Source organism: Geotrypetes seraphini, chromosome 1, assembly GCF_902459505.1.
Source record: "Geotrypetes seraphini chromosome 1, aGeoSer1.1, whole genome shotgun sequence".
NCBI classification, from domain to species: Eukaryota; Metazoa; Chordata; class Amphibia; order Gymnophiona; family Dermophiidae; genus Geotrypetes; species Geotrypetes seraphini.
The window spans coordinates 223,876,718-223,890,996 of NC_047084.1; the positions used below are offsets into that span (position 1 = coordinate 223,876,718).

Sequence of the window (14,279 nt, forward strand, 5' to 3'; positions counted from 1 at the left end):
GAGTTCCTTTAGTAGTTTGAGAAGTTTTTTGGTGTCTTGGATTTCTGTATCTATCTGATTGGTGTAGTATGACTTTCTTTTTTCTTTTGTTTGTATTATTTGTTCAGTGTTCTCCAGGTTGTTTTTGTGTGTTCTCGGTTGTTTTTTTTCCATTCTCTTTCAAGACGTCTGCATTGTCGTGCGAGTTGTAGTAGTTCGTTGTTAAACCATTTGTCTAAGCGTCTGCAAATTCTGGGTTTTTTCTGCGGTTGTGTCATGTCTTTGAGGATGGATGGGCTTAGGGTGCACCAGTGGTTAATGAAGTTCTTGGGGTTTCCATCTTGGATCATGGTGTCTACTTTGTTCCAGAATTTAGGTGTGTCAATCTTTTTGTATGCTTCGTATGTTAAGCTTTGGTTATTTTGTTTGGTTTTGCCTTGTGCCCAGTTGATTTTCAAGGAGTGCATATAGTGGTCTGACCAGAGGGTGCGCAACCATGTTCCGTTAGTGGTGTGAATTTCTGGTTTGGTGGGTTGTTGGGACATTAAGGCTGTTTTGTCGAGTTGGTAGCCCTTCTCGTGTGTGGTTTGTGGGTCCAGGATTCTGTAGGATAGGGTTTTGAGGAATGAGATGAGGCTTTCTGTTTGGTTGGAAGATTTAGCTTCCAGGTGTAGGTTAAGATTGCCTAGGATTAAGTTGCATGTGGATGTGAGGGAGTTTCTAAGTACAGTGGTGCCTCGCATAACTGCCGCCTCGCACAGCGAACGCTGCGCACAACAAACTTCTTGTCTTGATCCGTACAACGGACTTCGTTTCACACAACGAAGTCGCCCGAGCTGCATCGCTTAACTGGCGCTACATATTTTAAACCTCCCCCCACCGCCACCGCATATGTTTAAACCTCCCCCCGCCGCCACCGCATATGTTTAAACCTCCCCCCGCCGCCACCGCATATGTTTAAACCTCCCCCCCGCCGCCTGGGCCTGCGCTGATCTCTGAATGGCTGCAGTCAGCTCTCGCGGGACTCACAAGAACTAACTGCAGACAGCTCTCGCGGGACTCACAAGAACTAACTGCAGCCATTCGGAGATCGGCATGGGCCCACACAGGCGTGCAGAGGAATTGCTCCTGATCTCTGTGCTTCTGGCCTGTACGCCACTGGCTGGGAAAGATGGGAGGAATTAAAAAAGGTACTGGGGAGTATGTGGGGGGTGATTATAATACACAGCAAGGATCAACAAAACCCCTGTCTCCCCTCCCCTTCACATATATCCCCTCTATATCATGCTAACAGCTCTAACAAGGTAAATTTATCTTTTTTTATGTCATCTTAGCATATTTTATGCTACAGAACGAATTATTTTTTTTTACATGTATTGTTATGGGAAAACGCGTTTCACATAACGAACTTTTCGCATAACAAACTTGCTCCTGGAACGAATTAAGTTCGTTGTGTGAGGCACCACTGTATAAATTCTTTGAATTCTGATTTTGCTATGTTCCATTTTCCTGGTGTTATGTAGCAAAGTAGACATGTTAGGGTTCCTTTGAGTGTGGGGCACGATAATTAGAAACTAAGATACCTGTGTCTGGTTGAGGTGGATTGTATTATTGGAACAACCGACTAATACAATCCACCTCAACCAGACACAGGAGAACCCACACACCATTCACACACCCTCCAACCAAAAACATCAAACGAAAAAAAACTGTACAACAACCTCCTAGCCACTCGAGCAGCAAAAATAGACCACCAACTCACTGATCTTGACCACAGACTAAAAAACCTTCAAAAAAGAAACAAAAACCCTACTATTCAAAAAATATATAAAACCAAACTAACACAGCTAGATCTATCTCAAGCTTCACTTGCAAGAATCTCCTTAGCAACCCAGAAAATGTCCAGACTACTTACTTATGCAATTCTAAATGTACTTCTAAATGTCCTGACAAATTCATATGTAATCCGCCTTGAACCGCAAGGTAATGGTGGACTGGAAATCACTAATGTAATGTAATGCAATACCATTTTTACCCCCATTTTATAGGGGAAAAATGGTTTATATTCTACCATTCCTCCCCTACATCCCCAAAGCATTCCTACCCACCCACCCTTCCTCCCAGTGGTGTCCCTCCTCCACCTGCACTGCACTAGCAATTCCCCCACCGATAACCCCACCCTGACTTGGCAATTTCCACGCAGTGTGCCCCTCCCTCTTCCCACTAGGATCCCAGGCTGGCTGTGCTTCCCTGGTGGTCTAGCAGGGCTTTGGGGCAAGAGTGATTTTCACTTCCAGTGGCAGTCTCGCAAGGCTGTGTCTTGTGAGGCTGCCGCTGGAAGTCTCGGCAGCCATTTTCAGCACGAGAGAGCATGGGCAGAAGCAAATGAGAATTGCTCCTGCCCCAATGCCACGCTAGACCACCAAGGAAAGCACAGTAGGCCTGAGGGTCCTGATGGATCTGAAAGGAGGGTGGGCCATGTCTCTTCGGAGTGGGGGAAAAGGGAGGGGCACGCTGATTGTGGGGAAATTGTAGGGTTTGAGGGGGGTGGGATGGGTGGGTGAAGCTGATGATGGGGGAACTGCTGATTCCAAGTGGAGAAGGGGGAACACTACTGGGTGGGTAGACTCGAATATAAACCGAGACAACTTTTTTGGGCTATTTTATTGGCCCCAAAATCTTGGTTTATATTCAAGTTTATAAGACAAAAAGCCTGAGTTGCATCAGGTTCTCTCCCTGATCTAGGTAGGGTCAACACTGTTCCCTGGACGCTCGCTCCACACTGAGAACTAGAATACTCCATGAGGAGAGTAGCTGAATTGCATCCGACCCCAGATCGTGCCAGGCCTTATCCAAATGGGCCTCTGGATCCTGCAACTCTACTGGTTGCAGTAAGACCTCCGAGAGCTGATTGGCTGATCCACAGACAACCCTTCATGCTTCTGGTAAGCTGCATATATCAAAGTCACAAAATCAGGGGCTTGGCTTGGGACCTCTACCAGTCTACCACATGTCTCTCAGGGTCAGGGGTGTCTGCACAAAAGCTCACTGGCAACGCCGAGTTGCTTTTAAGAGGCTCTAACAAGGCTTTATGTCCCAGATCTCTGGCTTTCAGCACCTCCTTCTTTACCCAGAGAGTGGTAGAAAACTGTAACGCTCTGTTATAGGGGAAAACACCCTCCAGGGATTCAAGACAAAGTTGGACAAGTTCCTGCTAAACTGGAACGTACGCAGGTGAGGCTGGACTCATTTAGAGCACTGGTCTTTGACCTGGGGGCTACCGCGTGAGTGGACTGCTGGGCACGATGGACCACTGGTCTGACCCAGCAGTGGCAATTCTTATGTTCTTATGGTTCCCACCTCTCCTCGCATGTGCTGCGGCATGTGGTACAAGGACGTTCCTCATCTGATAATCCAGTGCAAATTTGGCATAAAAGGTCTTAACCAGTGGTCTCAAACTCAAACCCTTTGCAGGGCCACATTTTGGTTTTGTAGGTACTTGCCAGGCCTCAGAAAAAAATAGTTAATGTCTTTTTAAAGAAATGACAATTTTGCATGAGGTAAAACTCTTTATAGTTTATAAATCTTTCCTTTTGGTTAAGTCTTAATAATAATATTGTAATGTATAGCTAAAGAGATATATAATCAAGAAACTGTTTTATTTTACTTTTGTGATTATGATAAACATACTGAGGGCCTCAAAATAGTACCTGGCGGGCCGCATATGGCCCCCAGGCCGCGAGTTTGAGACCATTGGTCTAAACCAACTGAGAAGTCCATAATAATCAATTTTTACCAAAATCAAGACTATTTGAGGCAGAAGGTGGATTTTTGAGACAAAACTCAGGAAATCCAAGATAACCGCCACCACAATATTTTGGCCCATGGGAGCAAAAACAAAATTCTAAAATTACTGAAAATAGGATTTTAGAGATGGGGGCTTCTTGGGACACCCTCAGAAACCTTTAGTTTTGCTAAACTCAGACCTACCTTGATTTTCCTATAGACAGTAATGAGCTGTACTCACAGATCTGCCATGTACTGTGCGTGCATCAGCTTCTCACTGCAGCTAGAAATGGAGAAGGGATTTGTGCCTCAGCCAAGTAAGGGTAACTTCAGCAACTTGTCTCTTCGGGCTGCCTTTTATTCAAGTTCTAAAACCTGAAATCAGGGTGGGGATGGGGTGGGGGAGACAACACGCAACTGACCTCAGCCAAACCTCTTGGCAATTCATGGGGTCAAATCAGTCTACGCTCAAGCGCCTGACGCCACAGGGGCAAGCACCGTCCCAAGGAACCTATTCCCGAGCACCAAGTATTAAAGCAGGATGGCCAGGCAGGTACTCTTTTTTTAAAAAAAAAGTGTGGTCCTCCCAGTTACAGAACCCAATGTCTGGCCCTTCTCCCAGGCAGAGCTGTTCTAAGACTACTGGGAATGTCTTAGCACAGGGAAGCCTAAAAAAATTAGATTAAATCCCCAAAATAAAAAAAAATCTAGTGCAGAGCAGATGAAGACATCTTCTCAACTCACTTGCAGAAGTTAAAACTAAGGGCTGAATTCACTAATGCCACAGATCCGATCCGTGGCCGGGGGGCTGATTCATGAAGCGTCCTCATGCAAATGAGGGCGATCAGAATCGGGCACCCAACCGACTGCACGGATCGCTCTTCGGTGATCCTAACGCATGCGAACACCATCTTCTTTGCCTGTAGATAGTCTGCGCATGCACTGGCCCTCCGTGCAAGGCAGAGCTGGAAACTTTTTTTTAAAATTTCCGAGTCTGTGGTTTTAACCCGCTTTAAACCCGCAGGTTAATTTGTTGTGCGGGACTGAAAGGGGATGCTGAGAGCTTGTTTCACCGATTATGTGATCCCCTATCTGGGGGTCCGTGATGGGTCTTGGAGTGGCCAGCGCTTGGCGCCTTTCAGGGCACCTAATTGGCTTGGAACTGTTCTTTAGTGTGTGTGCGGTAGTGGTCGACTGGTGTATGTGTTTTAGGTGATTGGGTTGAGAGTTGAGTGGGGTGTTTTTGTGGTTGGGAGGCCTTTGTGGGGTGGATGAATGGGCCTGTGTGTTTTTCTTCCTTCTCCTGGGAGAGGTTTTGTTTTGCCTCTTTTGTATGATTGAGTTGAAACGTGTCAATCTGAGCCTGGTTCCTTGGGTAGGGACCTGAATCTTTGGGGGCTGGGGGGTGATAGGTTCGTAGTGGATTCTTGGGGTAGGGGTGGGAGTATTGAGGGCTTGGGTTCTGGGAGGGAGCTAGGTGTCTAGGAAGGGGTGGGGGAGAGGGAGGGGGGTCTGGGGTAGTTTGGTTTGATGGGGGCTATCTTTTTTCTTCAGCACTGTTTGATCCTGCACATATCTTTTGCCTTCAATTTCTTTTGGTGGGGTTGCTTGCTTTTGCTGATTCTGGGAGACAGCATTTTTTTCTGAGCGCTTGTCCTGTTGCGGCAACTCCTCCAGTCCCTTAACCATTTTAGTCGCTCTTCTCTGGACTCTCGAGTAGTACTGTGTCCTTCTTCATGTACAGCAACCAGTGCTGGACGCAGAATTCCAGGTGGGGGTGTACCATGGCCTGGTACAGCGGCATGATAACCTTCTCCGATCTGTTCGTGATCCCTTTCTTAATCATTCCTAGCATTCTGTTCACCCTTTTCACAGCCGCCATGCATTAAGCAGACAGTTTCATCGACTTGTTAAGAACATAAGAAGCGCCATCTCCGGATCAGACCTTCGGTCCATCAAGTCCGGAGATCCGCACACACAGAGGCCCTGTCATGTGTACACCTGGCGTAATTTTTAGTCACCCATATCCTTCTATGCCTCTCGTAAGTAGATGTGCATCTAGTTTGCTTTTGAATCCTAAGATGGTCGATTCCGCAATAATCTCCTCTGGGAGAGCATTCCAGGTGTCAACTACACTCTGAGTGAAGCAGAACTTCCTGATATTAGTCCTGAACTTGTCCTCCCTTAGCTTCATTCCGTGTCCTCTTGTCCGTGTCCAATTGGATAATTTAAATAGTTTTTTCTGTTCTATTTTGTCGATTCCTTTCAGTATTTTGAAGGTCTCGATCATATCCCCTCGCAGTCTCCTTTTCTCAAGGGAGAACAATCTCAGTCTCTTAAGTCGATCCTCGTATTCCAGATTCTCCATACCTTTTACTAATTTTGTTGCTCGTCTCTGCACCCTCTCCAGCAGTTTTATATCCTTCTTTAGGTTGGGAGACCAATGTTGGACACAGTATTCCAAGTGGGGTCTCACCATTGCTCTATAAAGCGGCATTATGACCTTCTCCGATCTACTCGTGATTCCCTTCTTCATGTCCAACATTCTATTTGCTTTCTTTGCCGCCACCGCACATTGTGCTGATGGTTCCAGGGTCCAGTACTCCAGAGTCTCTTTCCTGGGGGGTCTCTCCAAGTATTGGAACGGACATACTGTATTCGTGTACAAGATTTTTCTTACCGACATGTATCACCTTACACTTATCCACATTAATAATAATAAATTTATACTTTTATACCGCCATCACCAAAAGTTCTAGGTGGTTTATACCATAAGAAACTGAACAATCAGCGAAGTATATACATACCATAAGATAAAACCAGAGTAAAAGGTTAAAAAGTAATTACAATCTTAAAAAGATCTAATTAAGTAATAAATTTGTCGAACAGAGCAGACTTCACTAATTTTCAAAAAGAACAGTAAGACATGGCTTGATGAATACATTCACTAAGGCAACATTGTAATTTGCCTGCCTGAAACGCTAAGATCCTTTCAAAAAAGGTCTTGTATCTGACACCATTTGGCTTAGGATAGGTAAATAAGCTAGAGCTTCTTGTAATCCATGATGGTCTATAAAATTCAAAGTGAGGAGACAAATAAATTGGAAAGTCTCCTGAAATCAACTTAAAACAAATACAGGAAAACTTAAATAGTATTCTTGCTTCCAACGCTAGCCAATGCAATAAACGATAATATGAGCTAATGTGGTCATTCTTCTTCAGACCAAATATCAATCGAACCGCAGTATTCTGGATTATTCTCAATATTTTTAAAATCTTTTGGGAAGATCCCAAATAAATGATGTTACAATAATCCAGAATGGGTAAGATCAATGATTGTACCAGAAATCTATACCAGTGGTTCCCAACCCAATCTCGTCCGTCATTTCTCCCTCAATTTCTTCGGTCTGCCCTGGCGGTCGGTAGTAAACGCCAATCTTCATTTCCGTTCCATTTATTTCCGGAATTTTGGCCCATAGAAACTCTACCTTATTTTTAATTTCCGGTATGTTCTCTCCGGTAGTCTCAATTCCCTCTTTGATGTATAGGGCAATACCCCCACCTTTTTGACCTACTCTTGTCTCTGCAGTATAGCTTGTATCCCGGTAGCAGTGTCCCAGAAGTTTTCCTCATTCCATCATATTTCTGTGATGTTGATGATGTTGGAGGTATTAACTCTCCTGTTAAAAGTACAAAAATTTCACAAAACCTGCAGAGACTTAAAGTGGATATTGCATTGTTGCAGGAGTCACACCTTACTGACTTAGAGCATGCTAAATTACGGAGGGGTTGGGTTGAACGCTGTATAACCACGGCTGCGGTCGGGAAGAAGCGAGGAGTGGCTATCCTTTTTTGTAAATCGGTGGCCTCACAAATCACGCCAGTGGCCATTGATACGGGTGGCTGTTATGCCTTTTGTACGGCAGTGATCACGGGAGTTACGGTGCTTGTCGGATATGTTTATGCTCCCAATACCTATGCTTGTTTGAAGACTTTCCTATTGAAGCATGCTCATCTTCCGATGATTTTGGGCGGTGATTTCAATGTTGCCTGGGACTCTTCTCTGGATAAATTTCATTCTGCTTCTGGTGGTGTGGTGTCTGAGGCTAAGGGTCTCCCCCAGTTGTGTCAACTTTTGGATTTTTTGGATGTTTGGAGGCTCCTCCACCCCGGGGAGCGGGATTATATCCACCTGTCTCGTGCTCACTCCACTCAGTCTCGTATCAATTATGTGTTGCTATCTCATTCTCTCTTTGCCAAGGTACAGCAAGCAGAGATTGGGCCCTATGCGATTTCAGATCATGCCTGGGTGTGGATAGACTGGAACTTGGACGTGGGGCTTTGCCTCTCCCGGGGTCCTGGGCCTACCCTTTAAGCTCCGGGAGGATCCTAATTTTTTGCCCTACCTTATGAAGGAGTGGAAAGATTATTAGATCCATAATAGCCAACATGTGGAGAATCCAGTTTTATATTGGGAAATGGCAAAGGTGGTTCTTAGAGGATCTATTATTATCTATGTTGTTAAGGTTCGGAAGGCGTGCAATCAGGAGTCGATTCATTTGTCCGGCAAATTGACAAAAGCTCGCTGTGCTTTTGGTCTCCAGCCCACCCTAATTAACAAACAGAATTTATTGCCTTGCAAACGGCGCTCAATGAGATTCTATATCAACGGGCTTCTCAGTCTATTGCCTATTACAAATACCGCTGAAATGTTCATGGCAATAAGGGGGGGAGGGGGGGACGGACACTTTTGACCTGTCTAGTTTCACAGAGGAAGAGTCGTAAGAAAATCTTGCAACTTCCTACCATAGGCTTTGATCGGGTTACGGGTGATGCTGCCATCCGTGAGGTCTTTCACCATTTCTATGCCAACCTTTATGCTCCACCTCCGGATTTGGGGATCCCTGGGGGACTCTATTTGGATGGCATTGATCTCCCTTGTCTTACTTTTGCTCATTCCTTTTGGGATTATTGGACAATACAAGCTTTTTTGAAGTCCATTATTTCCGGGGCTTATTTCAGAGTCCCATCTCAGGTACTGTAGAGCACTTGGTTTTAGATCTGCTTGGGGCTTTCCAAGGCCCCCTAAGGGGGGGTCCCCAATGGTGTTGTAAGGTGTGTCTTCTTGCTTAAAAATGCATTTTGCAATCCTGGACTGTTTCTGAGCCTCCCTCTTTTTGGACTTGGAGATCTTTGGTGCATAATTTGGTCATATGGGAGGCTTGAGAGGCAGTTGGTCACCCTCAACGACAGCGTAGTTTCCTGCTTGTTTGGGGAGCCTATTTGGCTTCCTTATTTCCTAGAGGTCATAGCCTCCTTTTGAATCCTCTTGCCTAGCTTTGCTGGTGTTCCACGCGCTTGCTTCCAGGTTCAGTCATTGCCTGCCTGTTGTGGGTTTGTTTTTTTTTGGTGGGGTTAAATCCTTTCTGAAGTGGCCCAAGGACCACAAGAGTACAGGCCTTTGGAATCTATGAGACCTTTGGTCGTCTTCTGTATATTTCTCTGGAGGAGGACTGGGGGGGGGGGGTTGCATAGAGGGATTTTGGTGGATGAGTAAGGTTGGGTTTTCTACTTTTGTTGTTTCTGAAAAATGTGTATTGTTGGATGTTCATTTTCTTAATCTTGCTGTATTCCTTGTTATTTATTTTAGCATACGCAATAAAAAAAAAGATTTGAACATAAACCATGGATTAAAACCATGGACTTGCACTGCGGGGAAGGCAAGGGAGGCAGGGCAGAGAAGAGCAGAGAGTCGGGGCAGAGAAGAGCAGAGAGTCGGGGCAGAGAGCAGGGCGGCAAGAGCCAAGAATTGGGGCAGAGAACAGGGCGGCAGAGAGCAGGGCAATCGGAAAAGACCTGAGCAGTTGCTTATTTTTCGATCGGCCAGCCCAGTCGGTGTCTCTTATTTTTTTTGTGTGAATCGCTGCCTGCCAGTATTTGCATGCCGTCCCCTCTCATTTGCATGCACGGATCAGATGTGGATCAGGAGTAAAGTTAGTGAATTGGTTTGGGGTCGCTAAGTGATCGCAAAGTGGTCGGGACACGATCAGTGTCCTTAGTGAATTTAGCCCTAAGAGACAAAGGGGGGGAGGGGAGATGGAGAGCAGAAAATGTTTGATATCTTCTGCAAGCAACTCATGTGTTGAGATGCTTATCCCATCCATAAGGAATCATATGCTGTTTGCATAGAAAACAAACTGTGTATTTTTTTCTAGGGGACAACTGAGAATTTCTGTACAAGCAGTCTCTGAGTTAAAAACGTTATGAACCATGCCCTTCTTCCTCCCTTCAATGTCCCAATGTGCCCCTCATCGTCCTTTCCTCCCTCTGTTCTGTGTCCCAAATTTGTGCTTCCCTCCCTCCCGCAGGTGTTTACCTCCTTTGGCAGGCTCCCTCCTCCCAGCAAAGAGCAGCGGCTCCTGCCCTCGGAAGACCCGGAAGCCTTCCTTCTGATGACATTGGAAAGGCTTTCGGATCAGCCGTGGGCTGCGTGTAGGAACTGCAGCTTTGTGAATACAAGTGCGGCTGGAAGGAAGGAGCCGGCCAGAACAGTGTGTACCAAGGGGGGCAGGGGGAGCAGTCCTCTCTAGGTGCAGCCAGTGTCGTGAAATTCTTCCGGCAGTGGCAGCGTTTGCAATTTGCTGCTTTGCCAGCATCGGGCCTTCCTTTCTGCTGGGTCCTGCCAGGAGAGAGGAGAGGGGAGAGGAAGGGGAGAGAAATGCTGTACCCAACTGGGGAAAGAGGAAGGGAGGGAGAATGAAGACCAGGGAAGGGAGAGGAATGAGATGCCAGATCACAGGGAAGGAAGGGAGGGAAAAGCAGGAAGGAGATATCAGACCAGGGGAAGGAGAGATAGGAGGGCTAGACAAGGGTGAAGGAGGGAGGGAGGGTAAGAAAGGAGAGGAGATGCCAGATCATGGAGGCGGAAGGAGAAATGGAAGGGAAAGATAGCACAGAAATGCCAGGTCATGGGTGGAGGTAAGGTAAGGTGTGGAGACACATGAGAACAACGAAGGAGGAGGAGAGAAAAGTTCTGGTGCTGGTGAAGAGGCATAGGGAAGCAGAGGAGGCGAAGGAAGGCAGAGCTCAGGACCGGGGTAAGTTAAACCTCTTATCAAGTTACATACAAATTCAACTTAAGAATGGTTTTAAAAATGAACTCATTCTTAATCCGCGGACTGCCTGTATAATGAAGAGCCAAACTGTGTCTAAATTCCTTAGATAAACAAGGTATGTGTGTGTGTTACATTACACTGTACCAACTGCCTATATTGGAATCATGTAGAGAGATAACAAGGTTTGTGAACCCTCTAATCTATGTAGCTATGTACAAGTTACATGCTCTGTTGGTTTTGTAATGAATTTTGTATGTGTTTTTCTAGAATATCTTACCTTACAAGTACACTGAGTGCTCCTAATGGAGTGACCAGTGTAGCTGGTGCAAATGCATAAGCAGCAAAATTAGCGACCTCACCAGTTCCCACTAAAAATGCAACAAAGTATGCAGACTTTAGACAAATTTTAAAAAAGTTATATAAAATCACCATTTGTGACACTAAAGTAAAATACCACTACAGAGTTTTTTTAATATTAAGAAAATTGAGTATTTCCTAAAGTCATACTTATCATGTTTTATATGTGGAAGAATATATTGTTTGCTCTATTTTTACCTTAATCATCATTTCATCATATTTTCCCTACTCTAGGAAAGTATAACCTTGTTGTGTGTTTCTGACTCAAAAGAAATTAATAAGGTATAGAAGCATGCACGTTTTAATAAAGTTATTATGTTTAGAATATGCCATAAAATTGCGACCTTAGAATTACATGGTTTTAACTGTACCGAAAGTTGGCTCGCAGTCCCATGCATTGACATAGAACCGTGTAATTTCTTATGAAATGAAGGCACAGTTAAGTTGCAATAAATTCTCGTGAGTTTTGTAACATCTACATGTCAAATAGAACCCGGAAGTCATCAGGAGTTAAAAATACAGAAAATTGTAATTTCAATTGCAACATAAATTTGGTCTAAATAAAAAACAAAGTTATAAATGGTTGCAATTGAAGCAGGCCATTCAGGCAGGGTTCCCTGAATGGAAATCCTTAAATACTAATTTTACTCTAGAATTCTTATGCTTTCAGGCAGACTTTCTGGGTCACCAGGCCGCAAAGTGGTATAAAACATTATCTGGCTATTTAAATAAAAAACCAAAAACTGTACTTAGGGATATTTGGAGCATTGAGATTAAGTGTCAAATTAACGCATCTCAATGGCCACGTATTTGGTCTTGGAGGATGAGATGTACAAGGTCAGCGTCTATGAGGCAGACATGGTTTTTCCTGTTACATAGAGCTCTCTGGACCCCTGTTCGTTTACAAAAATTGGATTGCTCTAAGTCTAATAGATGCTGGCATTGTCATCTCGAGCCTGGAACTCTAGATCATTTATTATTTTATTGCCCTTTTATTAATTGTTTTTGGAAATTGATCTGGAGTCAAATAAATTGTATGTTGGAAAATCATGTAGCCTTGTCCTATGACACAATTTTATTTGGGGTGTCTATGAGGGCTAAGTGTCAGTTATCCTCTAATAATAACAAGCTTTTAATGATTTTAACAGGAGTTGCCATTCAACAAATAACATACAATTGGAAGGATTATAGAGGGTTAAATTACTGCTTTTGGTGGAGTTCGGTGTGTCATATGTATGAAATGGAAAAAACATTGGCAATTAAAAAAGGATATTTTAATAAATTTAAAGATGTTTGGGGGCCATTAATAGATTATTATAGTAAATAGATTATTATAATAAATAAATTGTATTTAACCCCATTTATTATATATGTGTGGAGGGTGGGGGGGTTTAAAAGTGTTGGATATTTATAAAGATATATGTAAGGGGTTGAGGGAGATAATTCTTTGGTGTGAAATTTGTAATAATTTCAAGTGGAAATGTATATTATGAAGTGATTTATTGTACACTTGTTTGAAAATTTATAATGAATAAAGAAATTAAAAAAAAAAAAAAAAAAAGAATATTGTAATTCTAAGGTTGTGAAATGTTAACATTTAAGAGAGTGTTATCTTTCCTTAAACATACTTGATAGAAGTCCAGCCCACCACAGCCACTCTTTAAGATATGCATGGCCTCCTTGTCCTGGTTTTAACAAAAAAAAAAAAGAAAAACCCAAAATGTTAAATGGAGTAATACTTTTGTAGAATCATGCCACAATAGGTTCCATAAACAAGATAGCTACATTAAGTAGATACTTTTAGCACAGCTCTGTAATGTTTTTTTCTATCCAACACATGGGGATGGGATGGAGATTGATCCCGTGGGGATGGGGACAAATTTATCCCCACGTCATTCTCTACAAGTGTAAACATTGTTTGGAATAAAGATGCCTCACAGAATGCAATGGAAGCAAAGATAATAACTGCAAATTTAATCACCTCACTTGTCATTACAATTTCAAGATCATTTATAAATAAGTTAAATAGCATTGGTTCCTGTACAGATCTCTGCAGCACTCCACTGTTTACTCTCCTTTATTGAGAAAAATGACCATTTAACCCTACTCTCTGCTTTCTATCCGATAACCAATTCCTAATCCACAACTGAACTTTGCCACCTATCCTATGATTCTAATTTTCTCAAGAGCCTTATGAGGTACTTGTTAAAAGCTTTCTGAAAATCTAGATATACTACATCAATCGGCTCACTTTTATCCACGTTTATTCACACCTTCAAAGAAGTCAAGCAAATGGGTGAGGCAAAATCTCCCTCAGCTGAGCCCATGCTAACTGTCATTAAATCATGTTTGTCTACGTGTTCCACAATTTTATTTTTTTATAATTGTTTCAACCATTTTGCTGAGCACTTCGGATCTCCCCTGGAACCCGTTTTAAAAATAGGTGTAAGACTGGTTACCTTCCAATCTTCAGGTACTTCAGACGATTTTAGTGACTGGTTATAGTTCTTTTGGTCCCCAGGGATATATACCATCCGGTCCAAGTGATTTATCACTTTTTAACTTGTCAATTTGGCTTAGCACATCTTCTAGATTCACAGCGATTTCTTTCAGTTCCTCTGCATCATCACCCTTGAAAACCATTTCCAGTTCTCTTATATCTTCTTCCGTAAAGACCGAAGCAAAGAATTCATTCAGTCTCTCCGCTAATACCTTATCCTCCTTGAGCACTCCTTTTGGTCCTTGATCGATTCCCTCATAGGTTTCTGCTTCTGATGTACCTAAAAAAAAATTATGAGTTTTTGCCTCTTTTGCAAGTTTCTCTTCATATTCTCTTTTAGCTTTCTAGGAGTCTCCCAATTTTTAAATAAAGTGTCCTTCATGACTTTGTGTAAAGGAATTTTAATATACTCATTTGGTGGTATTTCAAAGTCAAGAAGTTCTAAGAGTTCAGAATGAGGTTCTTCTTCTGTTTCCATTATGAAGGGCAATGCATGACCCGAATGTTGAATGAATCCAGTAAAAAAGAGATGCTCTCAGGTG

General features: G+C 43.3%; 1 protein-coding gene across 5 annotated transcripts in view; it reads right to left on the minus strand.

Moving 5' to 3' along the window:
• The window catches only part of NIPA2 (NIPA magnesium transporter 2), a 93,768-nt gene that overhangs the window by 45,841 nt on the left and 33,648 nt on the right, over nt 1-14,279 (minus strand). For all 5 annotated transcript variants that reach the window (XM_033947193.1, XM_033947218.1, XM_033947184.1 and 2 more), the window contains 2 exons: nt 12,866-12,922; nt 11,158-11,248 (listed from right to left, as the gene is read on the minus strand). In XM_033947193.1, coding sequence (XP_033803084.1) covers nt 11,158-11,248; nt 12,866-12,922 — 148 coding nt within the window. The remainder of the gene's footprint in view (nt 1-11,157; nt 11,249-12,865; nt 12,923-14,279) is intronic.